Here is an 18,493-nt window from a genome sequence, read left to right as displayed (position 1 = left end):
ATAGAGAGCCAAAGTGAACGTCACTTCCTGCTTCAGCACTGTACCAGAGCTTTTCATCCGCCATTTATTTTCCCTTAGACATTTCGTAAAATGCTTATAAAAGTAGTTTTACTTGTTCAAAGCAAATGGTTCAGATATATTGAGAAACAGGAGAGAAATTGCAGATTTAAAGAAAATATTTTTTCTATGTTTTTTTTACGTTTTGGTCCGAGTGAAATGTTCTATGGTATCTCCCGATTCTAAACATATCTGAACAGTTTGGTTTGAACAAGTAAAACTATTTGTATAAGCATTTTACGAAATGTCTATGGGAAAATAAATGGCGGATGAAAATCTGGTACAGTGCAGAAGCAGGAAGTGACGTTCACTTTGGCTCTCTATTGAGAGTGTTGTAGCCAGAGGGAAGAGTGGCATGCAGACTGCTAACAACCAGCTTCTCACCTGTCGCGCCTCGCTCTTCCGAGCCCTAAGCTGGCCCCTTAGTGTGTGCGCACGCCACGGGACAAGCCCGTACGGTAAGTGCTGCTCGCTTTCCCTCTTACCGTTGCTTAATTGTTTTCTCGCCTACTGTATCTTGAACGTACATTTTCTTGTCTCTGTCTGAATATCTCTTTTCCTTTCTGCACTTGTGCTACTGGTTGCTTTATTGCATGCTTAGTGCTTCTCTTAGAGTATGGGTAAGTATTTCTGCGCATTACTGTAGAATATAGTAAATGTCAAAACATGGTAAAAACCAATAAAAATGTTAATATGTACTGCCTTAAACAAATAGACTCTAATTATGCTTCTCACAATTATGGTATGTTTTTATGGCAATTTGGTGTGGGTTTTCCCTTTTTCCCTGATTCTGATCAGTCCAGCAATTGCACTGTATCTTTCATATAATATTCTTTAGCTATAATACACACCTGAAATAAATTATTCTGTTCTATTTTTTGTCATGAATAGTAATAGCAAAAATCTAAATGAATTGTATGATATTCACACATGTTCTTAATCAAATATCAACACCACACTGATCAGTATTATTACAAAATTGTATAACAGTTCTTTGGATTAAGATCAACTGGACGTCAGAGTGTACATAGTTATTGTTGTTTTTCTTTCTCTCTGTAGAGCCAAATCGCCATTGCTGGAGTTATCGACCTGGGAACCGTGGAAACCTTCCCAGTGTTCCAAGCAGCCCAGCGTGGTCTTATTGACCAGGACACCTGCCGCCTCCTACTGGAAGCCCAGCTCATTATGGGTGGGCTCCTTCAGCCTGACTCCCCTCTCAGCCTATCACTGGAGCAAAGCCTGGCTCAAGGCTTGATTGACAGCCATACCAGCCACTCCCTTTCTGAGTTACAGAGTGCCTTGCTTCTGGTAGACCAGGCTAAGCCTATAGGTGACCAGCAACACAATCTGCTGCCAGTAGTTGTAGCCATGGAGGATGGGCTTATCAGAGAGGAGGTGGGACTCCGTATTCTCCAACTCCAGATGAACACAGGAGGCCTAAGAGATTCCAGGGGAGAGAGGATGAGTTTGGAGACAGCAGGAGAGATGGCTCTTTTGACTCCCAGAACTCTCACCAAGCTCCAGTCACGGCTCCAACAGCGGGACCTCATTGATCCAAACACAGCAGAAAAATTAAACCTGTATGAGCTACAGCAGCGCTGCGTCTTCAGTGATGACTCAGGTCTCCGTCTCCTTCCTGTCAAGCAGCAACCTGGAGGAACTGTCTGCCTCCGTTCCGGAAGAAAGGTCGGCATCTTCCGCGCCGTTCAAGAAGGCCTGATTGATCGGAAAGTGACTGTCCGACTCCTCGAAGCGCAGCTCTTTTCAGGCGGTATTGCCGACCCGCGGTCTGGTCACCGGCTAACAGTTGATGAGGCTGTTCGCCATGGACTAATAGATCAGGAACTAGCCTGTGCCATGCTGGCACGTCAGCTGCAAACCGGGGGAATTGTAGACCCTTTCAGTGGAGACCGTCTGGAGGTAGAAGAGGCCATCCGCAGGGACCTTCTCTCCCGTCGTTTGGCTCTATTGGTCCTTGAGTCCCTTTGGGCCTTCATGGGAATGCTATGGCCAGAGACTGGAGAGCTCCTGCCCGTTGCTGAGGCCCTTCAACAAGGAGTGATCTCAGCAGAGCTGGCAAGGAACATCCTGAGGCAGCGTCATGCCATCGGGGCTCTGTACAACTCAGAAATTCCCCAATTGATGCCCCTAAGCCAAGCTGCTGAGGAGACCCTAGAGCCCAGTGTAGTCAGTTTCCTCAAAGACATCCACATCCCTGATGTTCTTCCCAACATGAACCGATCAGGTACCCCATCGCTGAACCGCTTGAGCTGGGGTTCCACCAGTTCCTCTCCACCTCCGTCCTCCCCACCCCCTGCATCTTCTGCCCCAGGATTTGTCTGGGACCCCACACCCATGCATGGAAAAGATCCTGAAGAACAAGCAAAACACAGGTTGCTGTTTCACCTGATGACCCACAGCTATGTGGACGCCCATTCTGGAAAACGTTTGGTGCTGCTGGAGCCTGAGCTGGTAGAGCTGGTCAAAGCTGCTGGAGTGGTTGCTGGAGACTCTGTTTATACAGATGAAGGAGAGGCAGGAAGTAGTTTGGTCCCAGATAGCCAGGAGGAGATGGAATGTGTGAGAGATGTTAGTTTGACTGGCGAGGGAGAGGGAGAACAAATGGACATTGAAGAAGATGGCTCTAATGTATTCACACCAAGCAAAGATGTTACTTCTGGTAAAATGACTGACAGGTTTGAGATGAATGGAATGAGTAGTCTAGAAGAAAGGTATGATGGGGAACATGACAAAGAATTGCAATTTAAACCAACAGCAATTGAGGAGAATGAGTCAGCTCTAACAGCTAAAGTTGACATGGATGAAGGTGAAATTGGAAGAGTAAAAGATGAAAAGAAAGACATTTCCAGTGTGGAATGTTTTGTGGCTTCAGCTAAAACACTTGGAGAGGAATTCACTAAAGACTCACATGGAAACAGGCTGGCAGCTATTGAATCAGAACCCAGGGAGAGTGGTAGACTGGTGAGTAGCTCACCTCCTAAACATGCTGACAATGCACAAACGGTCAACACAGGGACAGCAACATTCACACTAGGAGGAAAACACTCAACAACGAGTCAAACATTAAGAGATAAAGAACCTACCCCACTGATAAAAACTGATAAAGATAATGATTCAACACAATTTGAAGATGGGAAAGATATAAAGCATCTGCAGTCAGGAAGTATCAAACAAAAATGGCCTATCACAGAGACCATCTCAAAGCAAGCTAAACCTGAGGTTGGCCTCCCTGAGTCAACAGCAGAGAAGAAAGAGGAGGAGGCTGAGCTGGCGAGGTTAGTCATAGAGCTCAAACAGGGAGGTTTGATGACCGAAGAAGGGGAGAGACTCCTCCCCGATGAGGCCGTAGCCCAGGGTATCCTTCCTGGCCACACTGCAGTCAAACTAATGGCTCAGGCTGGTCTTTTTGGTGGTTTCCTAGATGTCTCTAGTGGTGAATCGCTTAGTATGGAAGATGTATTGCAGGAGGGTCTGCTAGATGAAGAGCTCATGTGGAGTGTGCTGAAGTCAGAGAAAACACTATCAGGAGTTGTGGATGTTGAGAAAGGGCAGATCCGTGGGTTGAGGGAGGCAGCTCAGGAAGGGTTGATTGACCACCACACAGCTGCTCGTCTTCTAGAGGCTCAGGTGGTCTCTGGGGGGATTGTTGATCTACGCAGGGATAAGAAAGTCTCTGTTACCCTAGCGGCGAACCTGGGGCTCATAGAGGAGGATCAAAGAGAAGCATTGGTGTCACTGGAGAAGGCATGCAAAAGAAAGACCACCGATCCAGCAACAGCTCTCACTAAAGCCACATTACAACTACAGATGGAAGGAGTTATGGACCCTGAATCTAAGTCTCCTGTTCCTCTGGAGCGAGCAATTCAGAAGGGCTTAATTAGGCCAGACGAGGCTTATCAGGTATTGTCCAGGCAGGTGGCTGAGGGTGGTATAATACATCATGCTTCAGGAATGAGGCTGTCAGTTTCTGATGCTATAGATAGAGGGCTAGTGGATCGTTCCGTTGCTCGTGGGCTGGAGGAACTGGAGTGGGTCTACCAAGGGAAAGTCAGCCCCTCATCACACCCGGAAGCTGTCACTTTCCAGGCATCAACAGGAGCCATTTTGGACCCTGAGTCCAGATGTAGGCTGACGTTGATGGAGGCAGTTTCTAAGGGTCTTCTAGATGAGAACGTTGCCAATGAAGCCATGGATTCTCCTGGCGTAACACAAGGAGTGCTTGACCCCCAAACTGCTCGCATTGTGCCTTACTCAGATCTTGTAAACCAGGGTAAGATAGACATTGAGTCAGGAAAACGCTTCTTGGAAGTGAACCCATTCAGAGGTGTCCAGGATGTTCAAACAAAAGACAGCTTGACCCTTCCACAGGCAGTTGCCTCCAACCAAGTTGACCCAGTTCCAGCATTGAGGCTGCTCCAAAGCCAGGCAGACAGTGGAGGGATCATTGATATCACCAGCGGTGATAGGCTCCCTCTACCTGAAGCCTCTAAAAGAGGCTTAGTTGCGGAAGATATGGTCAAGGTCATAGCCACCAACCAGATCATGAAAGGAGGCTTAGTTGACCCTACAAGTGGTCAACGAGTCTATAGTCTCGAGGATGCTATCACAACCGGGCTGATATCCAGTGACATGGCTTCAGAGATCCAGGAGAATGTGGCTTTTGTGGAGATGGAGGCAGATGAGGGTAGCTCTACAACGATTGCTTCATCGAACGGTACCTATAGCCCTGCTGTTACATTGTCAGTGTCTAGCCCAGACAGCGCTACGAAAGGGTCAGGTGGAAACACTGAGCTGCCTTCAAGATCTGTACTTCCAGAGAAAGAGTCAGCAAAAGGTTTTGTGATCACAGAGGATGTTGTGAAGACACTGACAGAGCAGTTAGTGTTTTATGATGCCGCTGCAGAACGGGACAAAGTAGATGAGCCAGTGTCAGTGGGAGAAAAACCAGTGATTGAACCAGACCAGTCCATAGACCTGTTGTCGCAGTTTGCTACCAATGTTGAGAAAAGAATTCAGCAAGCAATTGGAGAAATGGAGCCCCAGAAAAATCTTAATAAATTAGAGCCTATTCCTAAACAGAAGCCTGTGGAGATACTGCAAAGGGATGAAAGTGTGGCTGATGATAAACAAAAGGAGAGCATTCTGAGAGATTCTGTGAGAGGCTCTGGTGATACATTATCAACAGTAGATTCCATTCAAGCTCGCATCTCTGATGTTATGGACAAAGCTTCACAGGTACAGGTCAGAGAAGGGACAGCTGTCGTAAAGCCAGGGGAACCTGTGAAGGTTGGAAAAAAGGAGCCAAGACCTGTTCATGAGAGCATTTCAGCGGTACATCGTGTTGTTGATGATGGGACCCTGAAAAATTCTGTAGCAGCAGATGTCATGAATGAAAGAGACAACAAAGACAGAATAGAAGCATTGAAATTGAGTGAAGAGGAATATAGAAAGAGTGACGGTGCATCAGAAAGAGATGAAAGCCTGGAGAAGGGTAAAGGGGTGAGGAGGAATGAGAAACCTGTAAAGACTGAAGGTAAAGATGGCACCGACGTTGAGCAGTCAGACCAGTTATTGACTTCTCCATCTAAAGAGACAGAAAGCAAGAGCAAGAAAAGGAGGAAGAATAAGAAGAAGGGAAAAGGTAAAGAGACGGACAGTGAAGTACAGCCTGTAGAGATTAAGCATCCATTTGAAACTGAGCAGGCCGATGCAGACATGGAAGGGTCTACGGGGATTGACTCAGTTACAGATGCTGTCTCACAAGACAAAGATAAGAAATTACAGACAGAAGGTCAGTCAGCACCTGTAGGGTTTCCCGACGCTGAAGCGGAGTTTGATGGGAAGATTGAGGCTGAAGATGATTTAGTAAAACAAGATCAGGAGGCAGCCCCAGTCTCTCTAAAATTAACAGAGCGTGCTATTGAGCCAGACAAGGATGTGATAAAAAGCGAGTTGCCCAAGAATCGAAAAGAGAGTTATAAGAGAGAAGAGAAGAAAAGGGAGGAGCAGAGAGAGGAGGTTGAACAGGAAGTGCCAGAGGAGTCTGTCTCTCAGCAACCAGAACAACAGGACAGCAAGGAGGTCAAGAAAAAGAACGAGGGGGAATTGCCTCAGAAATCAAATCTACCAGACGATGAGAAGGCAGCCCTGATACTGAAGGCTAAAGAGAGCATTCTGAAGAAGGTGTTTGAGAAAGGAGTGAGTGGAAAGCAGGCTGCTGAGGAGCTGGAGGCACTACGCAAGGAGGTGGGGAAGAAGGAGAATCAGGCAACCACTGTTAGAAAGGCAGAAGCTCTCTCAGCTCAAGGTGATGGCGTGGAGAGTCATTCTGTTAAGGGTGATGGTGGCAAGAGGCCTGATGGTTTACCAACAGAGAGGGAGGAAGGAATGACTCCCAAAGAGTCCCGAGAGAAGAAAGAACTGAAGCTGAGTATCAACGAAGATACGAGTGTGGAGGGACTTCCTGTCAAGGAGCCCATAGAAATCGGAGTATCTGAAGCTCTATCAAGTGAGAAAGAGAAGGGGATTATTGGAAAGGAAGAGGTACAAAAACAGGTTGAAACGGCTCAATCAGACCAGCCTAAAGAAACCAAGCAAAGTAAGCGAAATAAGAAAAACAAGAAGTCCAAGATTCCTACAGTGACCGACAAAGATGAACCTGGGACAAAGAAGTCAGTGGCTGCTGAAAAAGTGGACTCTGTGGTGACGGCAACAAAAATGACTACAAAAACTGCAATGGCCAAAGCAGATTTAGACAGCTCAACATCCAGTGACGAACAGAGGACAGACAGGCAGAGTGACGGTCAATCAAATAATGATGTCACCAGGCTGTCAAGCAGTGATGCTAGTATGAAAGGATCTGAGGCCAGCCAACAAAGTCCATCCTATTCTAGTCAACCAGAGAAAGCCAACACTCTCATCAAGGAACAGATCGAAGGGGCAGGGGTTACGTCTATGAGGAAGGAGGTTCAGAGAGAATCCCAGCTTCATACTAGTGATGATAAACCCATAGGAGTTCAGACACCTGAGTCCTTCCATTCAGAAACCAGACGTGCCGACAAATCCACTGACTCCTCTCATGAGGCTCTCATCTCCAAACCAGACATCCAACTTAAAGTGCCATCTGTGGCTCCTGGCACACAACCAGATAAAACCACTGGGAAAGGTAAAAAGAAGAAAAAGCACCAACCACCTCAGGTTGAAAGTACCAGTGTTCCTGAATCCAAATCTTTAAAAGAAGGACAGGATCATCAGGAGTCTCCAGAATCAGCCTCTTCACTGTCAGAGGACGTTCAAACAGAATCTGAATCAGCTGAGATCCCCGGGTCTGATACCACTGAGAGTTGGGGAGAGGATGAGGATGACGGTGAGATTGGAGAAAGTGTCATAAAGAAAGAGAGGAGCACAGCTATGATTGGCAAGGTACGCAGATTACAGATATGGGGAGTATGATTTTTCCCCCCAGTGAGTTTTCATAGAAATTTGTGGAAAGAAATATCACTCTGTTCTGAGTAATGACTTATAACATCAAAATAAAATATTTTTTACAACTATCCATGTTATTATGGATGTTTTTTTCTGAATGTTTTTACATCTTTTTCTATTTTCCAATTATTTCAGTCATCATTGATGCGGCAGGAATGCTTGGAACACGACCAGCGAATCGTAGCCCTTGTCTCGATGGTGAGGCATATCGAGGTCCGCCTCAAACAGCAGCAACAGCAGTCTATTGGCCGCAGCCTCATCACATTGGATGACATCATCAGACAGACAAAGGTAAAGGCATCATGTGCATACTGATTTAGTTGATGTACCCATTGCTATCGTAAATTCATGATCGCTCTCACTCATGCCTTATAATTTTGTTTTGTTTTTTGTTGCACTATGGTGTTATTGGTATTTCACAAATTTGCCATTATAATAGTGCATTTTGTAACCACCTTGAGACAAGGATAAAGCTGGTTTAATGTTAGTGTGTTACCAAAATGGTACTAAGAAAACCAATCCTTTTGTTAGGCTCTGGACCTGGAACTGCGTGACCTAGAACCGGAAATCAACAAGGAAGTGAAGGCTGCTGAGCAACTGCTCAAGCCCAAGCCCAAAGATGTCCCTCCTCAGCTCCTATTGGCCCTGGAGAAGGATGGGCGGAGCTTGGCTCGGGGGTACGAGGCTGCCAAAGGCCTCTCTGAGGGGATTGTGCAAGGCCTACAAGACCACAGAGACTCATACAAGGTACACATTTTTACAATTTTTTTAGACAAGAAATCCTTGAACCCAAACAATAATAGATGCACAAACAATGGGAAATTTCAGAATGACAAATGTGTCTACGGTAGTCTGAGTCTATGGATAAAGGAAACAGCGCCTCCTCCAAATGTGGCGACTCCCAATTATTGCAGAAATGGAGCAGAATTTGACCATTGCCTTGGCTGTTGGTCTGGGCAGTCCTGCCCTCTGCAGGCCACTTATGACCAGCCTATGGATGTTACCAAGGCTTCCAAATATAAATACGAGAAATTTACATTTGTACCCAAGCTGTATTATAACATCCTTGAGCAGTTGGTACTTCAAAACCTTGGTGATAAAAGCTTCTTCCAGACTGGAATCAAAACTACACCCCACTTCCAAAATGGTGACCTACACACACACACACACACGATCTTTTTTTATATCAGTGTAGATGTTTGAACTGACACGTCAGACAAGACTATGATGCCCAACATTCATATTTTTTCCCTGAAGTACAGGATCATCACGTATTTTTCAATCCTTCTCTCTTTCCCTCTCTTCCTCTCTCTCTCTCTCTGTCTCTCTCTCTCTCAGGAGGCAGTAACAGCTGAACAGAAATCTCTTGGAGGACAGGTGGAGAGCCTGCTGTCCTGGTTGAGGGAGAGCGAGGCCCAGATGGATGGAGGCATGACAGGGATGGAAAAAATGGAGAAAACAGAGGGCGACAACAGCCATGATCAGCTCATACAGCAGCTGCATCTGTGCAAGGTAAGTTGCCATAACTGTGAAGGACGAAGTGTCTTAGTAGAGTTACTGGTTCAAGGAATACGCAACAATGTGGTTTTATATACTGGAGGGGAAAAACAGTTCCATAGCCTTTCAACAAAGTGCCTTGCACCACCTTGACTTAATACATTTCTGGTGTTGGTGCCTCAGTGGGAGCTAAACTCCCAAACATGGCGGTGTTGGTCCCACCCTCTGAGGTTCGAATATGAGCTGCTTCCTTCCGGGCTCCGCCTTCGTGCCCCCATAGTTAAAAAGAACAGGTACAGAAATTCCTTTGTGCCTGTCTCTATCAGAGCATTGAACGCTGCTGGGGTACAAATGTAATGTCTCCCCATCTGCCGTTGCTGCTATTTTGTTATTTATTTATTTTATCCTTTTATTTTTTTTATTCTTTCATCTTATTTATTCTTAGGGGTACAGTACAGTATATCTGTATTACCGGTATATACTTTGTCTGCCCTTTGGTCTGGACTGAGGTTTTTTCTCTTGTGCTTTAATACAATGATACATTGTAGCTCTTTCTTGTGATATAAATGTGCTGCTGTGAGCGAACTGCACTTTGCTACTATGCACTTTATATCTCTACTGTGCACTTTAGATCGTTGCTACTGTTGTCATTTGCACTTTAACTATTGTGCTGCACTTTAAACTGCTGCTCTAGACTGTTTTTACAATGTTTTTTTGTCTTATTTGTTTTTATGTATGTACTTCGTACTACGCTTTCTGCAATCCAATTTGCCCTTTTGGGACACTTAATAAATCTTGAATCTTGAATCTTGAATCTTTCCTCTACCCTCTGAACTCTACAGGACTAGCTCTTTCCTCTGCTCACCTCTGTCTGACCTCTGAACTCTATAGGACTAGCTCTTTCCTCTGCTCACCTCTCTCTGACCTTTCGATTTCACTTGCTTTTTAGGAGCTCCAGTCCTCCCTGACGGCTCGCTCCAATGAGGTCAACCAGGTGGCCTTTGACATCCAGGTGTTCATCTCGGAGCGGGCTCAGGACCTGGCCCCCGAGCAGAGCCGGTACCTCCTGGGGCAGCTCCAGCAGCTCCAGCGGGCCTTCCACCGAGCCTCCGGCCACGCCCAGGCCTGGGCCCACGCGCTCTCCACCCAGAGAGAGAGGGAGGAGCAGCGGCAGCACAGGGAGAGGCTGAAAGAAGAGGAGGAGATGGAGAGAGAGAGACAGAGGCAGAGTGCAAGGGAGAGAGAGGTTTGGACAAAGACAATTGAGTCGGATCGGTTTTTAATGCTGTGCTTGTTACTCACCAATACACTGTCAGCATATTCATAATATCCTGTAGAGTATACTTTGTTCACTAGCTAAGTTTGACATGCTCTAACTATTGACATGCCCTCTTACACTCAGGTCTCTTGGCACGGTTTTGCACCCACAACCATGTAAAATCATATCAAACTCATAAATAGGACTCACAAGGGGAAACAATTGTAAAAGCCTGATCAAGCTAACTTCCACCACCGTTTTCACATCGAGTACCATACTATATCCTCAAACCTATTCTCACAAAACCATTTCATCCATAGAGAACCAAAGTCGATGTCACTCCCTGCTTCAGCATGCGTACCAAGAGATTTCATTCGCCATTTATTTTCCCATAGACATTTCGTAATGCTTATAAAAAATTGTTTTACTTGGTCAAACCAAACGGTTCAGCTATATTTAGAAACAGGAGAAAACACAAAACATTTGACTCTGACCAAAATGTAAAAAAAAAAAAAAAAAAAAAAAAAAATGCTCAGAGTGAAATGTTCTATGGTCTCTCCTGTTTCTAAATACAGCTGAATTGTTTGGTTTGACCCAATTAAACTATTTTCTACAAGCATTTTACGAAATGTCTATGGGAAAATAAATGGCGGACGAAAATCCCTTGCTTGGTACGCCATGCTGAAGCAGGAAGTGACGTTGACTTTGACTCTCTATTGATAGCAAACCACTGCTGCTCTTGTCTTGTCGCAAAAGCTTTTCCACTTGACACAGACATGCGCCTATTTCACATGCCACCTGAAAATAGGCGTATTATCACCAGCATCACTACTACTACTACTACTACTTCACAGGCCAGCGTGTTTGCTCCTCTGCATGTCTCTATAACATGTGTGTGTTATTAACCTGTTTGCCTTGCTCTTCCAGATGGCCACTGAAGGAAATCGCTTGCGTCATGGCGGAAAACAAAAGGCTAGCGAGTCGATAGCAGAAAAGCCTTGCTGGCTACAGTGCTTAATCCTTTTTTTCCTCGCATCTCACCTGAATACAGGGGAGAAAGGGGAAAAACACAAAATCAACAATATTTGTTTGATTTCTCTTTGTATCGTTTGTTATGGCTTGATCGACATGTTGATGAGGAGAGTGTGTGTGTGTGTGCGTGTGTCTGCCTGTGTTTCTAAGTGTGAACTCTGGACACAATCTGCTCAAAGCTTGGCAAAGTGTGCACTACACAAGAAATGATTTAGGGACCAAATATATGAGGGTTGGTTAAGATATATTTGTAATGTGTTAGACTGTCGGTGATTCATAAAACTCAATGTCTATGTGTTTTGCTTTGGGGGGCTTTTCTCCCCTCCCTCCCGCCATCCCTCCTCCATGTCTCTCAGGTGGTCCAGCAGCAGAAAGCGGAGTGCTCTCAGAAGCTAGAAGGTCTGACCATGTGGTTAGCTGGAGCTGCCAGCATGCTGGCCAATCAGAAACCTGGAGCCGAGTCAGGTGATGTGAGCGTCCTGCAACAGAAGCAGAGGGAACTGAAGGTATGGGACTCTCCCCCTACCCTACTAGTGGAGGTCTACAGTATCAACTTAAATAATAGATATGAATGTCATAAATTGGAAATAAAAACAAAAACGGTATAAGTTCATATGTAATTGCATATAGTAAATGTTGAATTCTAATACATTACATATACCCACACACAAAAACACACACACAAGGTATTCTCTCCTGCATGTTTACATGTCGATTCAGCACATTATTATTGTTATTATAATGTCATTTCAGCATGATTTTAACCTAATAGATTTATTTGATTATTAACAAGAGCTAACTCTACCTGCTCTAACTTTTTCACCTGCATCTTCCCAGTTGTATCTCATTGTCCTGCCTCACACCTCATCTCTTTATGTCCGTGTCTCATTCTCGCTGTGTCAAACCATTTTGAAACATCTGCTCTCTCTCTCTCTCGCTCTCTAGGAGGTGCAGAAGGACCTCCAGACCAAAAGAGAAGGCGTGGCCGAGGCCATCCGCTCTGTGGAGGACTTCCTGGCGGAGCGAGGAGACAGTCTGAGCCCCGCGGAGAGGGAGAACCTCCAGGGGGCGCTAACCAAAATGAAGGAACAGTACAGCGCACTGACAGACTCGGCTAACACGTCACTGACAGAGCTGGACACGGCCATCAGCACCACCGTACAGCAGAACACACAGAGGGTAAGGAGATCAGAGCGGTTTTACATTTATATGTCTACTAGTATTAGAATAGAATATGTTATTGTTTATAGCTCATCTAACATTGGTCCTCTCTTCCAGGCGAAGGCAGTGGAGGAGCTGCAGGAGACACAGGGCCAGATAGACTCTCTGCTGGAGGAGCTGTCCTCCCTGAACCAGCCTGGCAGGAGAGTCGGCTCTGGAGCGGCTCTGGATGTTACTGACGCAGCGTTCTCCTCCACACAGCCAGAGGGCGCTCTGCTGTCACGCACAGACATGATTCAGGTCAGAAACAGGAGTTTTGGAAATGTATTTATAGCAGAAACACACAAACTAGTTTTGACTTGGACATCTTCCAACATTTAACGTCTCGACCTTTGCCCTCTCTCCCAGGCGGAGCTGCAGCAGCTGCAGTCCCAGCAAGCCCAGCTGCTCCAGGTGGCCCAGTCGACCCGCTTCCTCCTGGACCAGCCCGACTCGGCTGTTCCCCCCCAAGAGAAGCAGCGTCTCCGGGCCGCTCTGGACCAGCTGCAAGCCCAGCACCACGACCGGCTGCAGAGCTGCCAGGTACTCAGTACAGTTACTACTAATGTTACGTCTACAGTATGGACTCCTGACCGGCTTTATGTGCCCTCAGGTGTTGTAGGCAACAGCAACTTAAAGAAGGTGTGAGTGATGATACCTGATATTCATCTAGCCTAGAAAGAGAGTGTAGTTAACGAGTAATGGGCAAGTTAGAAGGCTGAATGTAGGCAAGATGGCTTTAGATGTTGAGTGGTGGAGATAAATGTACCCACTCTGCACCCTTACCTATTCCCTGTAGTACATTAAAAAATGGTAACTGACCACTATTTCTTCTTCTTCTAGGACCGTCTGAGGAAGTCTGAGGCTCTGAGGGATGAACTGACCAAGTTCCTGCAGGAACATGGAATCCTGGGAACCTGGCTGGAGAAGAGTGAGCAGGAGCTCCGTTCCCTGGGGGAAGGAGAGACCGACGCACAAGGCCTGAAAGGCAGGCTGGAGGAGCACAAAAAGGTGAACACACAAAACATCCGTTTCTTTTTACGTTATTTTTAGTTAAAGGATTAGGAAACATCACTCAATGTGTTTGGTTCTAGCCAGAGTAACCGCAGTCTTCTACTGCTGGCCACTGAGCAGCTGCTCTGTAGCACTTAAGATTCTTTTTCAATATACTGCATTTTCTTTCTATAAATGTCATCATCACAGACATGAATATGCACACATCTGCTCCAAACTGATCTGTAATCTGTACTTCTTCCCCCAGCTTGCTGAAGAAGTGATCTGCCACAAGGCGGACCTGCGCTTCGTCTCCATCTCGGGTCAGAAGGTTCTGGACTCGGTGCAGGGAGCTCTGGAGCAGGTCGCTGGTTCAGACCCGGCTCTGGACAGCACCAAGCAGCTGGTGACCGACAAGCTGCAGGATGTCAACCACAGATATACAGCCCTACACACCAAGGTCAGGGTTGCTCGGGTCTTATCTGAAAATGTATAATAATTGTGTTGAATGAAACTTGATGATCGGTTTAGCTTTGGATTGGATAAGGATTCTGTGAGAATCTATTTTTGAAATAAGTATTTCCAAAGTGAACTCAGATTTACTTTGAAATTAGGCATTTCCTCCAGCCTGGTATGAAGTGTGACTTGTATCCTCTCTCTGTCTCTGTGGGCCTTGTGCAGTCGTCAGAGCTGGGTGGCCGTCTGTCGGGCCTGGTGGAGAGGTACCAGCAGTACCAGGACGAGGCGGTGTCGCTCCACTCCTGGCTCAGCACTCAGGAACAGAACCAGAGCATGGCCGTGCCCAGCGGGGACACGGACCCCCAGACCCTGCAGAACACACTGAGACAAGTACAGGTGAGAGGGACACATGTCCAAAAGACCATACACACTACAGTACACTCAGAACATACTATGTCAAGTAAGTACATGTAAGGGAGAAAAAGAAAAAGAGGACAGTTCACACACACACACACACACACACACACACACACACACTCAAAATAAGGAAAGCTGTTAGTGATCTGGCCTTGTTGGCAGTCATCATTCCCAGCACTTACATCATTGATTCTCAAAGTGGAGTGTGGGGACCCCCAGGGATCCTTGAGGGGGTTCCAGGGCGTCCCCAGCAAAAAGGGCAATACTTTATTTTCACTGTGATTCCATTCATAAGTAACACAATGACACAATGTATGACTATTTTGGTCAATGGTTTAATACACTTTCTCTAATAAAACATCTAAAAGCAACATCTAAGCAATCTTATCAGATGGGAGACCCTGGAACAAAATCTTATCTGTGGTCTAATTTGTGTCAGTTTAGGTGTCCTTAATGCGAAAAAGATTAAGAACCACTGCGCTTACATCATGTTGTGTATCGACCAAAAACCACAAATCCGGTCAAGAAATCAGAGTCTGGAAAAAGTTTGGACTTAGAGGAATCTTATCTCTGTTTTTACATCCTTGTAAGCGATTGAAGTGACTTGAGTTGTGTTTTTCTGTGTCCCCAGCTGCTGCAGGACGAGCTGGCAGAACACACGGTGCAGCTGGAGAAGGTGAAGAGAGCCGGCAGAGATCTGGTCAGCACAGAGGAGTCTCCTTCCCTCAAAGCTGTCGACATCCTCTGTACTGCAGGTAACTAATGCTGTCCCCTCAGTCTTTCACACAGGCCACTGCTTCTGTGTGGAGACTGTTGTCCATTTACTATCTGTTATTGTCACGACTTAACGTATATCAAAACAAGCCCTCTGACAACATGTACACATTCAATTCACATGTTCTGCATTTAGCTAATGTTCTTACATGATATTACACTACATTGTCATTTAGCAGATGCTTTGTCCAAAGCGATTCACAAGTACACTTTCTTATCCAGAGTGACTTTTAATGAGTGCAAACAGAAGAATAAGCTGAAATTTCCAGAGCGCCAAAACATTACGAGCAAGCAATACTGTAGGTCAGAGCCACAGCACCCAGACAAAAGATTTAACTCATTGAGTGCCAGCCACTTTTGGAGAACGGTGCCAGAGTTTCAGAGCGTTTTCAGTGATTTCTCGAGGCCCACAGAATATTGTGTGATATTACTATGTAAACACCGAACACGCACAAAGAACGAGGAGACTCTCTTCTATCATCTGCAAAAAAAAGTTTATTGATCCCATTTTCCGTTCTTTAGTTATGAGCTGGAGAAGATAGGCTGTTTTGAGCAAAAAGACAGGTTTCAAATTATAAGCTGAGATATTCAGCCTTTTGTGAAATGCAGCATTTCAAGCACATTCACTGACGCTAGCTAATATTTTCTGATGTAGTGACGTGGTGTAGTTCTGTGGAGCCTGCGTGCCCCACCCCCCTCTCCCCGCCTCAGCTGCAAACTCCTCCCCACACGCACCCAGTCTATTTTCGGAGCCTCCGTTTTTGCGCCGGGCGGCTCCCAGCGCGACAAGGAAATGCCAAACGGGACTGCAGGGATAGGTTTGGCCCTTCGGCGTCGGGTGCTGCCTTTCTGGCGGGTAATCGTGTGGAGAAACTATATGCAGACAGACAGACAGAGGCAGAGGAGCTCAGTTGTGTGCGCGGATTGACTGATGTTCGCAGCCCGACGTCAGCTGCAGACAGAGCAATCTATATGGCTCTGGCTGCAGCATGCATCGGCTTCTCTTTGATCACGGCTTTTTGCTGCAGTTTTCCGGACCTTTCTGTAATCTGGAGAGCACTGTCGCCACCTAATGAGTCCGTAAAATAGGTTATACACCTTCAATAGCTCCCATATTTGTACAGGAGATGCCTGATGCTTTGATCCACGTCCCACCGTCAAAAAACGCAATTGACGAACATACTCGTCCTTGGCACTCTACGTTACTAAATGAAATGACGAACATACTCGTCCATGGCACTCAATGAGTTAAAAGGTAGCAAGTGGGCAATGTTTGTTCTCTGTCTGTTCTCCGTTTCAATCTTTGTCCCACTGATGATGTCATAGTGATGTCATAAGAGCAAAATCATCTTATGACATCACTGTCACTGAGCAATTGTGGTTTTTTGGTTACACTTGCGCAATTGTGACATCACTGATGATGTCATAGACATTGTGACATCATCAGTGATGTCACAAGAGCAGGCGAGGACACGCAGCGGCCGAGCTGCAGGCGAGTAGCGGCCAAGCTGCGTATGCGAGCTGCAGGGCGGGCGCAGGAATCGAGCGCACGTAGCGCGCGAGATGACTAGTCTAACAAATCTTCCTGTGGTCCTAGACTGATCATGTATGAGTGTAAATCATGTATGAGAATTCCTCAGATTTACACTAATTTGACCTGCATTCATCAACAACACTACTAGAGCTGGGTATTGGTTCAAATTTCAAGAATCGATTCGATTCCGATTCACAAGGTTGCGAATCGATTAATTTCGATTCGATTCGATTCGATTCGATTCGATTCCGATTCAATCAATTTTCAATATTGATTTGGTTAGTGATACCAAAACGTGGTTTTTGAGCTGTACCCTGAATTACATGACTGTCCAGTTATGTAACACAGGGGTTTCCAACCAGCCAAGTAGATACATGGGGAAAAAAAGTTGCAGACTTGTCAATTTTAATGGTTTTAGTTACACATATATTTACTCACCACGTGGTGACAAAGGGTAAATAACAGCCTTTTCATCTGTCAATAAAGACACTTTCACAATTATGCACAGTGATTTGATTTCAGCCTATATCATTTCTAAAAGTAGATATTAATAATGATCAAACATTTCCATTCATGTAGCCTACAGTATTTATGTTTTTGTTTCAACTACAAACATAATTAAACGCCAACTTGAAACTATGTTTCAACTACCACACACAGCACAATATTTTAGCCTGTTTAGTAAAAAAAAAAAAAAAAAAAAAGATTTTTTTTTTTTTTTTTTTTTTTTAATTAAAAAAAAAAATCGATCTCTGGACATATGAATCGATAATCGAGGATTAAAATGAAAATCGATTAAAAATCGGAGAATCGATTTTTTGAACCCAGCCCTAAACACTACTGGCCACAACACACTAAAAAACGGTTTAGTATCTCTTTAAGTTAAGGTATCCTTTATTATCCCCATGAGAGGTGCCAGGCTAACGAGAGAAGAGGGAGTGATTTTGTGTTTTGCTCCTTCCTGTCAGATGGTCTGGAGAAGAGGCTGGGCTCCCTCTCTGCGTGTGTGTCGGAGCGGGCGGAGCAGCTGCAGACGGCCGTGGCTCAGTCGGTCAGCGTCCAGGAGGGCCTGAAGGCTCTGCTGGCCTGGCTGGACGAGCTGGCCCTGACCCCTGGCCCGGTCCAGCCCACCGCACAGGCTGTACAGGACGCACTGACCCAGAACCAGGTGGGGAGTACAGGCAGAGGAAGAACGTTGCAATAATGCAAAAGAATGTACTTGTTTAAGTAAAGAAAAGGGAACCTGGTGCTTTGCTTGTGCAATATTTCCCAAAATACAGAGATGACCGCATCTTCCAAAATGTTCTTCATATGTCGCATCTTTTTAGTCATATTACATCATGAGTTAGTTCACTCGCAAACACAACTGTAGTGTATGTGTGTATGTGTGTGTGAGTGTGTGTATGTGTGTGTGTATGCACATTACCCCTTTCATCAGCTCGGTGTATAAAATGATCTTTTAATGAATAAATTAAAGTTGTACTGCAGCACAGTGGCTTCACCTGCGCACAATGAGCCGTAACCCGAAAAAGTCATTTGATGTTCAGTAATGAACAATAACGCTCAAGAGCATCAAAGCATCATCAACAGACCATAAAGGCTGCAATCATGTGGAAAGTCAATTATAAAGGAAATGTTTTTCACCGCTTTCATTGTCTTTCATTTATTTCAAAGAAATGTTCAAACATTTTCCTATTTTTCCTTCTTCTATCGATCAATGCAGAATATTTAGAAATGCACAATGCTTTCCTCGGTCTGCACGACAA

General features: G+C 45.4%; 1 protein-coding gene across 1 annotated transcript in view; it reads left to right on the top strand.

The window, feature by feature from the left end:
• macf1a (microtubule actin crosslinking factor 1a) overlaps nucleotides 1–18,493 on the top strand; it is a gene marked incomplete at both ends in the record, with an annotated part of 152,551 nt that overhangs the window by 45,032 nt on the left and 89,026 nt on the right. The window contains 14 exons of the mRNA XM_083646050.1: nucleotides 1,117–7,500; nucleotides 7,699–7,854; nucleotides 8,095–8,310; nucleotides 8,902–9,075; nucleotides 10,010–10,306; nucleotides 11,707–11,856; nucleotides 12,296–12,529; nucleotides 12,629–12,811; nucleotides 12,920–13,093; nucleotides 13,394–13,561; nucleotides 13,812–14,003; nucleotides 14,225–14,398; nucleotides 15,051–15,174; nucleotides 17,696–17,895. Of these exons, the coding sequence (XP_083502176.1) occupies nucleotides 1,117–7,500; nucleotides 7,699–7,854; nucleotides 8,095–8,310; nucleotides 8,902–9,075; nucleotides 10,010–10,306; nucleotides 11,707–11,856; nucleotides 12,296–12,529; nucleotides 12,629–12,811; nucleotides 12,920–13,093; nucleotides 13,394–13,561; nucleotides 13,812–14,003; nucleotides 14,225–14,398; nucleotides 15,051–15,174; nucleotides 17,696–17,895 (8,826 nt within the window). The remainder of the gene's footprint in view (nucleotides 1–1,116; nucleotides 7,501–7,698; nucleotides 7,855–8,094; nucleotides 8,311–8,901; nucleotides 9,076–10,009; nucleotides 10,307–11,706; nucleotides 11,857–12,295; nucleotides 12,530–12,628; nucleotides 12,812–12,919; nucleotides 13,094–13,393; nucleotides 13,562–13,811; nucleotides 14,004–14,224; nucleotides 14,399–15,050; nucleotides 15,175–17,695; nucleotides 17,896–18,493) is intronic.

Source organism: Poromitra crassiceps (assembly GCF_964638095.1).
Source record: "Poromitra crassiceps genome assembly, chromosome: 11".
NCBI classification, from domain to species: domain Eukaryota; kingdom Metazoa; phylum Chordata; class Actinopteri; order Beryciformes; family Melamphaidae; genus Poromitra; species Poromitra crassiceps.
This window is presented reverse-complemented; position numbering and strand designations above follow the sequence as displayed.